This window comes from Chlorocebus sabaeus, chromosome 10 (genome assembly GCF_047675955.1).
Source record: "Chlorocebus sabaeus isolate Y175 chromosome 10, mChlSab1.0.hap1, whole genome shotgun sequence".
Taxonomy (NCBI): domain Eukaryota; kingdom Metazoa; phylum Chordata; class Mammalia; order Primates; family Cercopithecidae; genus Chlorocebus; species Chlorocebus sabaeus.
The window spans coordinates 125697465-125712427 of NC_132913.1; the positions used below are offsets into that span (position 1 = coordinate 125697465).

At 44.0% G+C, this 14963-nt stretch overlaps 1 protein-coding gene across 2 annotated transcripts in view; it reads right to left on the minus strand.

Moving 5' to 3' along the window:
• ILKAP (ILK associated serine/threonine phosphatase) overlaps positions 1 to 14963 on the minus strand; it is a 33984-nt gene that overhangs the window by 9574 nt on the left and 9447 nt on the right. For both annotated transcript variants that reach the window (XM_007966844.3, XM_038001301.2), the window contains exons 3-9: positions 14658 to 14714; positions 9960 to 10079; positions 7933 to 8059; positions 5224 to 5330; positions 4073 to 4166; positions 3706 to 3793; positions 2132 to 2253 (exon numbers count right to left, since the gene is read on the minus strand). In XM_007966844.3, the coding sequence (XP_007965035.3) occupies positions 2132 to 2253; positions 3706 to 3793; positions 4073 to 4166; positions 5224 to 5330; positions 7933 to 8059; positions 9960 to 10079; positions 14658 to 14714 (715 nt within the window). The remainder of the gene's footprint in view (positions 1 to 2131; positions 2254 to 3705; positions 3794 to 4072; positions 4167 to 5223; positions 5331 to 7932; positions 8060 to 9959; positions 10080 to 14657; positions 14715 to 14963) is intronic.

Here is a 14963-nt window from a genome sequence, read left to right on the forward strand (position 1 = left end):
ACACCTAACTTCCAGTTTATAGGAAATACACGGAAATAACACCATAAAAAAAAACGCAAGTTCAGAATGGTGGTGACTCTATACAACTGCTGGCCTATAACACGGTTCAAAGCCTGGTAAGAAATTAGTCTTGGCAGGGTGCAGTGGCACACACCTGTAATCCCTGCACTCTGGGAGGCCAAGGCAGAAGGATCACTTGAACTCAGCTTAGAAAACAGAGAGAGACCCTCTCTCTACCAAAAAATAAAAAAAAATAGCCAGGCATAGTGGTACATGCTGTGCTCCCAGCTACTTGAGAGGCCAAGGCTGGAGGATTGCTTGAGCCTCAGAGGTCAAGGCTGCAGTGAGCTGTGACTGTGCCACTGCACTCTAGGCAACAGAGCAAGACACTCTCTCTCTCTCAAAAAAAAAAAAAAAAAAAAAAAAAAAAAAAAGAAATGCCAAGTCAAGTCCACGGTAGACATGAATGCTGACTAGACCCTGGTTTGAAACAAAGATACTTTGGGGATAACTTGAGAAATAAGAATTTGGACAGGATATTAGATAACCTAATATAACCTAAGGAAATATTATTATCTTAGGTGCAAAAACTCTCATTAATTATGGCAAGAACGTCCTTATCTTCAGGAGGTGCATGTTTAAGTATTTAGGGTATTATGTCATCATATCTGCAACTTTTAAACAGCTCAACCTGACACACATCTATACAGACTAAACATGTCACAATGTTCACTGCTAGTAGATTTGGAAATGTTTACTACTGTAAAGTTTCTTCTGTATGTCTGAAAAATTTAATAATAAAAGCTGAGAGTGGGGGAGCCAGCCCTGGCCTCAGGCACAACTGGCCTTACTTTCAGCCATAGGACTGTCAGTATCAAATTATTTTCAAGGAGTTCAGGCAAAAGCAGAATAAATGTAAAACTTACAAGAAAGGGGAGAAGAGGTGATGCTTACACTCACATTAAGAGTCACATCCTCAGGCATGACTGTCCATAGTAGTTACCAGGACAGTAGTTACAGTGGCAAAACCTGGGCAAACAACACTGCTTGAGGCCTGAAAACAGGCCTAAATCCCATCACTGCTCATGCAAACTGCAGCAACCATGAATGAAACTGCTTCTTACTAAACCAGGAGCTTTTTGAACAAACGCTAAGGGTTCCAACTACTCTCTAGAAACCTCCCTGTACCACTGACTAGATTCGGCCTAGAGCAATAAAAAAGGCTTCCCCAAATGAACAGCAGAAGAGAAACTACACTTCAAAGGATAGGTAAGTGCAGTCTTATACTAAGAGATGACATCTCTCTTATCTCTGGCAGAAAATAAAATTTTAATAGTCAAACTGTACAATAAACCAGAAAATACTCCTGGTCAAATTCATAATGCAATGCTCTTGAAGTGCAATTCTAAAGAAAAGACTTATGCCCTCCTTTAGCTGACTTGGATAGAAGCAGATAATAAAACCAAAGTAGACATATGATTTTCAGATTTAAAGAGAGAGTGAAACGAAACTGCAAAAGACAAAGCCAAGACAGACAGGTTCCTCTGTGCCGGTTGTTCCCAAGAAGCCCAAAGACAGTTCCCAAGAAGTCCAAAGACATTACTTAACCTGTCTTAACTACTTCAGATTTTCTCTCTGGAGAATTCACCTAAAACTGTAACTTACTCAGTGCGACAAGTGACAGGACAGTGTTTTTTTTGGTTTTTTTTGAGATGGAGTCTCACTCTGTTGCTCAGGCTGGAGTACAGTGGCACGATTTTGGCTCACTGCAAGCTCCGCCTCCCAGGTTCATGCCATTCTCCTGCCTCAGCCTCCCAAGTAGCTGGGATTACAGGCGCCAGACACCACGACAAATGACAGTATTTAAGAAACCCCCTAGGCACAGAAAACACTGTGAACGGTAAATATGAATTTGTCCTTTTGCAAATGTAGGGACGCAAGAGTCCTTCCACTTGGACACATGTGAAATCTACAACAGTCATCCACCTATGTCACCAGTGTTAGATCTCAGACAGAGCCTCGTCATATTGAAGACTGCCTAACAGGGAAAGTTCTACTCCTTCAAGGTCTCAGGATCCTTCCATAGCCAACAGCCCTCCTTCCCATGAGCTCCTCTCAGTCCCCTGGTTACCTGACGTTTCCTCCAGCCTTCTGTATCCTCATCCGCTCTTCATACTGAGTTGGATTATGCTCTTTGCTGAGGCTTAAGGCTGCATGTTTTTGACTCTCCTCATTATAACGACACAAGATTGCCTGGGAAGATGGAGATTATAATAGTCATGAAATTCAGTGGGCCCAGCATCTAAAGGTAGCAGTTGAAGAAAACAGTTAACAATGGAGTTTCACATTCAGCCTCCTGCTGATAAACCTAAGTTCAGAGAATCAAGCAGCAAAGAAGTGTCAAAGACACAACAGTTAGGCAGAGAGTCGCCCCTGGTTTTGATATCAACTCTGGTGCAAACTCTGCTGAATAACTACAGCCAAGCGCTCACTCTGGCTGCTGTCACATTTGTGACATGAAAGGAAGCATTCAACAAGTATCAAAGTCCCTTTTGGCCTGGAGACTACAACAAGGCCAGAGACATGTCCATGAGCCTATGGAAGGCAAAGAGGAGGGCAAGCGTTGTGCATGCTGGCTGAGTGCCAGGCAGGCCATCCACACCAGTGCCTCCAGGTGTTCTTACCCCTGCCAGGCTCATTGTATCTGTTTTACAGGACACTGAGGCACGAAGAATAAGTAATGTAATAAAGTCACAGAGCACAGCCAGGATTCAAATTTGGGTCTGACTCCTAAGTCTTTATTTTTTTTATTTGTTGCCAATGTTCCTCTTGCTATTTCTGAAGTCATGTGGTCTAAACACATGTGGGCTAGGGCCAGTCTACTACAGGGTCTCCAGAATATAAACTCCACCAGGCAGGGGCTGTCATCTGTTATAGTCCCTGCTATACCCCTAGCGCTTAGTATTTGATGAATCATCCTCCTAAAAGTATCAGGGGGAGGGGTCTAAAGATGCTGCTTAAGTGTGGACAGAGTTACTTGGTTCCTGTGACAGCTGAAGGAGCAAGGAAGGCGGTTGAAAAAGTGGCAATGGAACGGAACGTACGGTCCTGACACAGGCGGCAGGGTCTGCATCCAGCGTTCCACAGCAGCACCCTCTAGGCTTTACAGCATCCCCATGGCTGTCACCAGGGGGAACAACACCCTGGGCTTTCTCCCTCAGCTAGGGACTGGGCTCAGGGGATGAATGGCAGCTCATCTGTTATTTTCTAGCTACAGCTTTCGAGTTACTCTGAAATCACAGTAACTGAGAGGCAGGGGTTAAAGCTTTTCATTCATTACTGTCTAAGGTCAGAGAAATGAAATAAAAGAAGATCTAGGCTACTTACATACTGATTACATTCTGATCCACAGCATCACACACACAAACCACGGGAGGAAAAAAGAAACAAAAAAGACAGGATCTGGGTTTTAAAGCACAAGTCTATCACAGGGCGTAAGTCTCCCCAGAGAACAAATGGCCTCAAGCTGGGCTGCTGTTCCCTTACCCAGAAGTTGAACCGCAGCAGAACACTCTGCAGCAACCCCGGAAGAAGAAAGGTTTCAACCAGACATCATCATTTTAATCTTATTCAACAAGTACTTGCTAAAGTCTTTTCCCCATACAACGTATTGTCATCTAAGTGGGTGGCTCCAGAGCCACATACCCGACTATCTCCGAGGTTGGCAATATAAAGAATGTTGTCTACAGCCAGAACACACGTGGCAGTGGACCCATCTTTCCAGGCAGGCTTCCTGGAGGGAAACACATCAGAAACACAGTCACCACCAACAGCCTAGCACTTTGGGACTAATTTCCAGAGTTGAATGGGAAGTATCTTATATTTCAAAATGGACCATTTCCTTGATACTTGCTTTTTTCCTGTTTTAGATTTAGCTAATGGTTATAGGGGCTTACTGAGTACTAGGCACTTTTCAGACAGTGAGCAATAGTGTCAAACCACATCAGAAGACTGAAATGCTATTAGGAAAACACCGCGCACAGTCCACTCAAACTTTTCAAGTTATACTTACTGGCTGGAAGCTTGTTTAAGGAACTCTTCATCCGTATGCTTGAAAGTGTCCAAAAGGCATCTCTTCACGGTTTTCTCTACACTGATTACATCTCCTGTTACAAAAGGGCCAAAAGAAAACAATCTCTCAAGGAGGGAAGATTATCCTCCTCCCACTGTAATTTTGTTTTGCTTTTTGTGGTTTTTTTGAGACGGAGTCTTGTTCTGTCACCAGGCTGGAATACAGTGGTGCGATCTCAGCTCACTGCAACCTCCGCCTCCCAGGTTCAAGCAATTCTTCTGCCTTAGCCTCCCGAGTAGCTGGGAATACAGGCGTGCGCGACCACACCAGCCTAATTTTTATATCTTTAGTAGAGACGGGGTTTCACCACATTGGCCAGGCTGGTCTCGAACTCCTGACCTCGTGTTCCACCCACCTCGGCCTCCCAAATGCTGGGATTACAGGCCTGAGACACCAGGGCCAGCCATTTTGTTTTTGTAATTTCTGCATATCAACTGATTTTTAAGCATGATTAAGAACAATCCCCATTTCTTTAAAAAAAATTTTTTTCTGAGACTGGGTATCACTCTGTCACCCAGGCTGGAGTGCAATGGTACAATTGTGGTTCGCTGCAGCCTAAACCTCCTGGGGTTCAGATAATCCTCCCACCACAGCCTCCTGAGCAGCTGGGACCACAGGTGCATACCACCATGTCCAGTTAGTTAGTTTTTTTTTTTTGGTAGAGATGGAGTCTCCCTATGTTGCCAGGCTGGTCTCAAACTCCTGGGCTTGAGGTATCTTCTGGCCTTGGCCTCCCAAAGTGCTGTGTGAGCCACCGTGCCCAGCCAGAACAATCTCTGTTTCCTCACATATAACACAGTACCATTTGAAGTTGGTTTTACTAGTTTTCCAATAAAGGCAAGACACTAACTGAACCCAAAGACAATTCACAAAAGGTGCCTATCGCTCAGAATCATAAGAAGTGCCACCCGAAGTCACACCCGCATGGCCGCTATGCCTGGAAACCGTGGAGTCCACTCCTCAGCACCACTCTTTTAAGACTCATCAATGATTCTCTGCTAAAGCCAAAATGACACATCTGACTGCTTCATACAGCCATCCAAACAGCAATAACCAAAATGAGTACCAACTGATTTCATTCTCAGTCTCACCTTTAGGAAATTTTCTGATTAAGTTCTGATGCAAATTCTGTGCGGCAAATTTTGAGGCTCGAATTCCTCCATGTCCATCAAAAACAGCAAAATATGAAACCCGAGTACTGAAATAATGAATTGAGAGTTAATCAAATTCTCACAGCGAAAACCACACTTTTCCATTAAAGCTTTTAAATTTCATCTCAAAGAGTGAACATTAATAAGTCAGAGGAAGTCACACTGGTAAGATACCAGTCACACTGTTATGAATGGGGGAAAAAAAGGCTTTAACTGAGACAAACATTTAAGTAACTTTCACAGCATTTTATCTTTTTTTTTTTTTTTAAAAAAATACTTGTGTGTGGGCCAGGTGTGGTGGCTCACGCCTGTAATCCCAGCACTTTGGGAGGCCAAGGCGGGTAGATCACGAGGTCAGGAGATCAAGACCATCCTGGCTAACATGGTGAAACCCTGTCTCTACTAAAAACATAAAAAAATTAGCCAGGCATGGTGGCAGGCGCCTGTAGTCCCAGCTACTCGGGAGGCTGAGGCAGGAGAATGGTGTGAACACGGTAGGCGGAGCTTGCAGTAAGCCGAGATTGCACCACTACACTTCAGCCTGGGTGACAGAGCAAGACTCCGTCTAAAAACAAACAAACAAAAAAAACAGATCAAGTCATATATCGAAAGTCAAAAACAGTTATGCATCACTTAACAACAGAAATGTGCTATTAAGTGATTTTGTTGTGTGAACATCACAGAACGTATTTACACAAACTGAGATAGTGTAGCTTACTACACACCTAAGCTACATACATGGCAGAGCCTAATTGCTTCTAGGCTAAACTGTGCAGCATGCTACTGCACGAAATACCAAGGCAGTTGTAACATAACGGTAGTATGGTAGTATTTGTGTATTTAAGCATACCTTAACATAGAAAAGGTACAGTAAACATGGTATTATGGCCAAACACAGCAGCTCACACCTGTTAATCCCAACACTTTGGGAGATGGCCAAGGCAGGAGGATCACTTGAGGCCAGGAGTTCAAGACCAGCCTGGGCAACATAGTGAGACCCCATCTCTACAAAATTTGTAATCTTATGGGAGCACCATCATATATGCAGTCCATCAATGACTTGATGATGTCATTCAGCACGTGATTGTATAAGAACAGGGAGGATATTACAGAATTGTTACTCAAATAAATTTTAAATATCTCATTTTAAAAACCTCTTACTACTCTTATTCCTATTCCCAAGTTTTGCCAGAAAACCCTCATATATGGAATAAAAGACATCGAATAAACTATTTCAAGAAAAAAAAAATGCCTATGAGAAACGACCTTTATTCTAAAGAGCTGCTTTTCTTTCAAATTTTTTGGAATTCCTTTTCAATTTAGGACATCCTGAGTCATAAGAAAAAAACCTCATCTGGTTTATAACTCAGAGCTGTTATCTTACTGCCTGTTATTTGCAAGGCATGATTTAGTGTTCCCAATTAAATTTACACTCAAAGGATCTGCCTTCTTGGGCTCCAGAGGTCCTTTTTCCTGGTTTTAATGCAAATCCCAGGCTGGGTATGGTGGCTCATGCGAGTAATCCCAGCACTTTGGGAGGCCAAGGTGGGAGGATGGCTTGAGCCCAGGAGTTTGAGACAAGCCTTAGCAACTTAAGGAGACACTGCCTCTATAAAAAAATTCAAAAAATTAGCTGGCTGTGGTGGCACATGCCTATGGTCCCAGCTACTCAGGACGCTGAGGTGGGAGGACTGCTTAAGCCTAGGAGTCAAGCCTGCAGGGAGCCAGAATTGTGCCACTGTACTCCAGCCTGAGCGAGACAGCAAGACCTTGTCTCAAAGGGTGTGTATACCGTCCCCTCCACATATGATCAGCCGCTCTGCAGCAGCCATCACCTCATCTTCATGAGTAGACCTCTCAGGACAAACGCCATGAGCCCAAATGACTCCAGCACGCTGTATGTTAATGACCAACTGGTGTCAATAAACGTACGTAATGTATTTATTATGTAATTCTGAATTATGTAACCTGTGTAATATATATTATTAAATATGTACTATAATGTATATTAACAGCCAACTTCATGTCCTACCTTCTGGTTTCTTTTTCTCCAGGCCCAAGAGCTTATCCAGAAGGCTTCATTTTAGTTTGTATAGTTGCAGCTAATTTTTCATTGTCTGTCATTTCCTTGACATCATTTTGACTTTTGTTCTTCCTGGGCCCTGATTATCTGTACTAGCTCTCCTTGATTAATTAGTGGCTTCCAACTCTTATCTTCTAGGTCATGGAATAAAAATATTCTCTGCCAGAAGCAGCTCAGTTGCTGGTAAGGAGTAACACACGCTGCAGAGCCCTGCCACGGACCATCGTCTCCCGCTGAGCTGCTCAACCGCGACACTACTGACATCCCAGGCTAAACAGTTCTCTGTTGTGGGGCTGCCCTGCGCTGCTAAGATGCTCAGCAGCATCCCTAGTCTCTACCCACCAGACACCAGTAACAACTCCCTCCCGCACTGTGACAAAAATGTACCCAAACACTGACAAATGTCTCCTGGGCGGGGAGCAAAATCAACCCCAGCTGAGAATCATTGATGTACAATCAAGTGATGTGTTAGTCTTTCTAGTAAATACATACTAGCTAGTCCAAAATGCCAGTCAGAACCCAGGAGATGTTAATGCCGGCTGGGCTTCCTACCACATGAGACTCACATGAGGGATGATGGGGGCCTACACTCCTCGGTGATGTCGTTCAGGATGACGTGGGCATCCTGCATCTCCTCCCTCTCACCCTTCCGCTCAGCCACATAGCCCTTCAGACCAAAGATCACCGAAGAGGCTAAGGAAAAGAGAACAAAAAAGCCAATACAAAACTGTGCCCAACCCGCTGGAAACCCTAGTCCCAGAGCAAATGAGAGGGAACTATGACTGTCTCACTCAACAATATCCTAATGGTGCAAACAAATAAGCAATACCCCTTAAGGCATCTTCCCAGCTGCAAATCTATAACTAAAATCAGAGCACTGTTGGACAGGGTGAGCTCTAAGAGGTTGCACAGGGACACGAATGAGGAGTCAGTGAGCACAAAACAATTCTGTCTAGGGTATAAGTCAAAGCACCAGGGCAAGGGATGTGCTGCCATCCCAGAGAAGTGAGGTTCAAATCAGGGGAAAGGATCACGTGCAAATTAGTCTTGTGATAATTGAATAAGGACAAATGCAAGTCAGCAGAGTTTGTCTCAAAAGCCCTGTAAGATGCCCTGAAAATACGTATTTCCATGCTCAACGCTGGTGAAGAATTTGAACAAACAGTAGGATTGGTTGCTTTTACTTCAACTGAGGAAGAAAAAGATAAAAGATTCCAATGCAGGCAGAGATCTATTTACATTTAATGGTTAGGCTCATTTAAGCTCATTTTCTGATAACTAATGCCAAATAATAAACACTGTGAAGAGCTGTCCTCTGGGAATGGACAAGCTAAACTGAAGATGACATCTTCCCAGCAAAGCTACAAGTGGGTTTTTTCAATACCTCTGCCTGCATCGTACAGCTTTCACTAAGACAATTTGTGGCAAAGGACAATGCAGTCAATGAAAATCCCACAGCTCGGGCCGGGCGTTGTGGCTCACACCTGTAACCCCGGCACTTTGGGAGGCCAAGGTGGGCAGATCACGAGGTCAGGAGATCGAGACCATCCAGGCTAACATAGTGAAATCCTGTCTCTACTAAAAATACAAAAAATTAGCCGGGTGGGCCGGGCGCAGTGGCTCACGCCTGTAATCCCAGCACTTTGGGAGGCCGAGGCGGGCGGATCACAAGGTCAGGAGATCAAGACCATGGTGAAACCCCGTCTCTACTAAAAAATAGAAAAAAATTAGCCAGGCGCAGTGGCGGGTGCCTGTAGTCCCAGCTACTCGGGAGGCTGAGGCAGGAGAATGGCGTGAACCCGGGAGGCGGAGCTTGCAGTGAGCCGAGATTGCGCCACTGCACTCCAGCCTGGGCGACAGAGCGAGACTCCGTCTCAAAAAAAAAAAAAAAAATTAGCCGGGTGTGGTGGTGGGTGCCTGTAGTCCCAGCTACTCGGGAAGGCTGAGGCAGGAGTATGGCGTGAACCCCGGAGGCAGGAGGTAGCACTTGCAGTGAGCAGAGATCGCACCACTTGCACTCCAGGCCAGGTGATAGAGTGAGACTCCGTCTCAAAAAAGAAAGAAAGAAAATTCCACAGCTCAAGAATACTTTAGTACACCAACTGAAGTATTTATTCTCTTTAGTTAATTCTTTTCGTTTTCTTCCCCACTAACTTTGACAAGGTACACAACTGACTACAAATTTCAACGGCTTTTTCCAGGCTTAGGGAAGCTGCCTACAAAGCTAAATCACGTAATTCAAAGCACTAATCGACAAACTGCGAAAAAAGATTGGAAGTCAGAGAGACACTAGGTGGTCAAAAACTAACCATTCACTGCAGAAGACTAAGAAAAAAACCACCTGTATTTTTTAACTCTTGAGGAACAAATGTAGGTTTCCTATCTGATCAAAGGTAGGATCAGAGATAGAAGTACATGAAAAGTAGGAGAAAGCACAGAGAAACTTGGAAATTCATTTGCAAAAAGGGAACCCTACTCATTTCTTAAATACAGACATAAAAAGAAAGTATTATTAGAAAGCTGAAACTGGTTTTGCTCTGGGTTGTTTTAAAATATGAAGTCTAATACATTTGTTTTCAAACTGTCTGAAAACCTTTACAAACTTTCTTTTCCACAAGCTCTTCACTGCCATTCTTCTCTTCCTCGGAGGTTTTTCTCTTTGCTCCTTTCCCTTCATTCTTTACCATCTGGGATATTGACGGGGCAAGAGAACCTGGAAATAAAGTAAAAGCCGGACAGAAACACAGCTGTAGACTGTTGGAAAAAGTCACTAGCAGACTGGGCTTCATCCTAGCACTCAAAGACAAGGTCATTTCAAGCAAGGTCTGGCAGACACAGGTGGACCCAGGAGTTGTGTCTTCATGGTGGTGCAGGGGGTGGGGGCAGGTCCCCACAGTGAGAGAACATAAAGATCTAGGCCCTGAGTCAAACTGACCCTGCTGAAGGGGTTTGTAAAAGACTTTTCCTAGTGGTAAAAATATATATTTTTTTGGCCTGTAGCATATACATGTTTTTATATCCACAGGCTCTTAGTGTTAAACAAACACTTACAAAATCTGTAAGCAAACTAACATATCCTAAACAAGTTCCAAAAAGTAGTACCCAAAAAGACTCAAAATGAGGTAAATGGCAGCCTTTAAGAACTGTAATACATTCTTTCAAAGGCAAAATAGGGTTGCCACAGCTGTTCCCACTAGCAAAAGGATGAATCTGTACTCAAAGCCAGAGCTAAAGGAATCTGCAGTGTATATGTGTTTGAAATCAGAAAAGTCAAGTTTCAAAGAGTGTGCAACTTAACTTTTCAGTCTCAGCTGTCTTCACCTATGTGTAACATGGTAAGAATACTGTCATCTCAGAGGGACGTTTGAAAATGGGTGAGCACAGGTAAGAAGAGCATTTGTTACAGTGCCTAACACATCAATCTCCAATAAGGGCAGCTGTTGTCCTAATAAATGACTTGAAATGTTCTCTGCATTTAGGTATAAAAGTATGCAATAGCCAGATGCAGTGGCACACGCCTGTAGTCACAGCTACTTCCGGAGACTGAGGCAGGAGGATCACTTCAGCCCAGGCATTTGAGACCTGCCTGGGCAAAGTAGTGAGACGCTTCTCTTCAAAAAAAAAAAAAAAAAAAAAAGGATGCAAGTACTTACGTACTTACTCCACCTACTCTTTGCCAGACATTTCTTTTTCTTTTTGTTTTTGAGACAGGGTCTCATTCTGTCACACAGACTAGATCGCAATGGCATGATCATAGTTTACTGCAGCCTCTGACTCCTGTGTTCAAGTGATCCTCCCGCCTCAGCCTCCTGAGCAGCTGGGACTGAAAGCAGGAACCACCACACCCAGCTAATTTTTTAATTTTTTTGTAAACACAAGGTGTCTTTTTTTTTTTTCTGAGACAGAGTCTACTCTGTCGCCCAGGCTGGAGTGCAGTGACACAACCTCAGCTCACTACAACCTCCACCTCCCGGGTTCAAGCGATTCTCCTGCCTCAGCCTACAGGCGTGCACCATCACACCCAGTTAATTTTTCTATTTTTAGTAGAGATGAGGTTTCACCATGTTGGGCAGGCTGGCCTCGAACTCCTTGTGTCAGACATTTCTTAGTGCTGAGGAAAAGGTAATGAAAATGTTCCTGCCCTCAAGAAGAGTAAATTACTTGCACAAGCACCTATTTCTGCAACAGTGTAACATGATACACATATGCACCCTGCAAAATGCAACACAGATGTTTCCAACAGTATCTCTCCCAAAGGTCCCCATTAGTGTCCTGTGGCTTACTGTGTGGGTTCCCGTTTTCTCCGAATGGATATGAAACTATCTTCCTTTAAAATTCCAAAACAGATGGCCAGGTGTGGTGACTCACGCCTGTCATCCCAGCACTTTGGGAGGCTGAGACGGGCAAATCATCTAAGGTCAGAAGTTCAAGACAAGCCTGACCAACATGGCGAAACCGGGTCTCTACTGAAAATACAAAAAATTAGCCGGGTGTGGTAGTGCCTGTAATTCCAGCTACTCGGGAGGCTGAGGCATGAGACTCACTGGAACCCAGGAGGCTGCAGTGAGATGAGATCTCACCACTGCACTCCAGCCTAGGAGACAGAGCGAGCCTCCACCTCAAAAAAAAAAAAAAAAAAAGAAAAAGGCCAGGCGCAGTGGCTCATGCCTGTCATCCCGGCACTTTGGGAGGCAGAGGCAGGCGGATCATGAGGTCAAGGTATTGAGACCATCCTGGCCAACATAGTGAAATCCCGTCTCTACTAAAAATACAAAAATTGGCCGGGCGCGGTGGCTCAAGCCTGTAATCCCAGCACTTTGGGAGGCCGAGACGGGTGGATCACGAGGTCAGGAGATCGAGACCATCCTGGCTAACACGATGAAACCCCGTCTCTACTAAAAAATACAAAAAACTAGCCGGGCGAGGTGGTGGCGCCTGTAGTCCCAGCTACTCGGGAGGCTGAGGCGGGAGAATGGCGTGAACCCGGGAGGCGGAGCTTGCAGTGAGCTGAGATCCGGCCACTGCACTCCAGCCTGGGCGACAGAGCGAGACTCCGTCTCAAAAAAAAAAAAAAAAAAAAAAAAAAAAAAAAATACAAAAATTAGCTGGGTGTGATGGCATGCACCTGTAGTCCCAGCTACTCGGGAGGCTGAGATAGGAACTTGAACCTGGGAGGTAGAGGTTGCAGTGAGCTGAGATCGTGACATTGTACTCCAGCCTGCCAACAGAGTGATACTCTGTCTCAAAAAAAAAAAAAAAAGGAAAGAAAAGGAAAGAATAAAATTTCAAAAAGACACCTTACAGCTTTGTTATTGACTTCTAAGCAAATTACACTGTAGTCAGAGAATGTAGTCTGTACAAGAAACAGATTATTGAGGCTTATTTTATGGTTTAGTACATAATTAACTTTTGTAAGTGGTTCCTGCCTGCTTAAGAATGTATCATCGGGCCAGGCAAGGTGGCTCACACCCATAATCCCAGCACTTCGGGAGGCTGAGGCAGGCAGATCATGAGGTCAGGAGATGGAAACCATCCTGGCTAACACGGTAAAACCCCATCTCTACTAAAAATACAAAAAAAATTAGCTGCGCATGGTGGCAGGCGCCCGTAGTCCCAGCTACTTAGGAGGCTGAGGTGGCAGAATGGCATGAACCCGGGAGGCGGAGCTTGCAGTGAGCTGAGATTGTGCCACAGCACTCCAACCTGGGCGGCAGTGCGAGATTCCATCTCAAAAAAAAGAAAAAGGAAAAAGAATGTGTTATCGGCAGGGTGCAGTGGCTCACGCCTATAATCCCAGTACTTTGGGAGGCCAAGGTGGGCGGATCACAAAGTCAGCCTGGCCAATATGGTGAAATCCCATCTCCACTAATACAAAAATGAGCCGGGCATGGTGGCGCACGCCTGTAGTCCCAGCTACTCAGGAGGCTTGAGGCAGGAGAATCACTTAAACCCGGGAGGTGGAGGTTGCAGTGAGCTGAGATCACGCCACTGCACTCCAGCCTGGGTGAGAGTGCAAGACTCCATCTCAAGAAAAAACAAAAAAGAATGTGTTATCTTCTCAAGAAATCTAAAACATTAGACCCAAGATTATATATCCAAAAAATCAAGCTTGCTAATCGTGTTATGTAAATCTTCTAAATTGTTACTACTTTATTGTCTTTTGTCCTGTAGATAAGAGACAGCTATGCTGTATCTTCATTTCTTTTATTAAATCCCTTAATAGCCTTCTTTAAACATATTAACTTTCGTTTTTTTTGGAGACAGTGTCGCTCTGTCACCCAGGCTGGAGTGCAATTGCATGATCTCAGCTCACTGCAACCTCCGCCTCCCGGGTTCAAGCGACTCTCCTGCCTCAGCCTCCTGAGTAGCTGGGACTACAGGCACGTGCCACCATACCCAGCTAATTTTTGTATTTTTAGTAGAGACGGGGTTTCACCATGTTGGCCGGGCTGGTCTTGAACTCCTGACCTCAAGTGATCTACCCACCTTGGCCTCCCAAAGTGCTGGGATTATAGGCATGGGCCACCACACCCAGCCAGAACATACTAACTTTCATTACAACTAAGGGTACTATCTTTATTGGGAAGGTTTCAGGCTACACTGCGAGTGTGAGGATGCTGCAATTTTTTGGTATGGGTCTATAGCCCTGAAGATTGAGAATTCTTATGTAAGATGACTATAGTACTTTTTCTAAAATATAGAAAATATACCTGCATATGAAATGGGACTATCTGCATCCCCACTGCCCCACACCATCTATCTCCCAACTTCTCCTAACCCTCACCTTCCCCAACCAGAAGAGTTCCACGTAAGTTCTCCTGAGACAGAATCATACCTTTACCACAATGGCAACGGGAATCTGCTCTACTCTTCCCTTCTACTTAATAAGGACATGTAAAGGAACATGTTCAGGAAAAGGTAGAGCCAATGCTACTAGCCTTGATACATTTGGGTCAAGCACTCTGTTTAACAAGGCAAATCAGAATAATGAACTCTGAATTTTAAAAAAATATTAATAACAAAGTTAAGAGTAAATTAGTGAACTCTTAATTCTTAAAGGCAGTTCCAACAATCTGAACCTCAAGAAGTTAATATCACCAGAAAGTAATATAGTATTATCTTATCTTTGTGCTTCCAATTAATGTGCCTGTTTATAGTTTTAGTAAACCTTATACTGTATGACTTAATGGCATCCAAAATCCTGTTAAAACCTATACATAAATTTCACAGAAGACTAAAATACTATGTATTATTTCCACCAGCACCTTGGATTTTTTTTCCTACCACTTACCTGAATCGCCACTGCTAGCGGGTGGGAGATCATCAAAAAGCAAAGGTCCCCCTGATCCTGAAACACAGCAGAACACTTAGTGAGCCCACAAAAAATACCTAAGGCTGAAGTTTCAGAATCCATCCCACCAGGACACCTATGTAGGTTACTGAAATAAACTCAAAACTCTCGCGTCAATCCAGTGGCAACTCATACTGCGGTGAATAATATCTTGAACCTATTTTAAAGTCCTATTATTTCAAAGGAAATAAAAATCTGCCTTAAAAAGTTAAACTGTATTTCAGGTAGTAAAATAAATACTCAAAT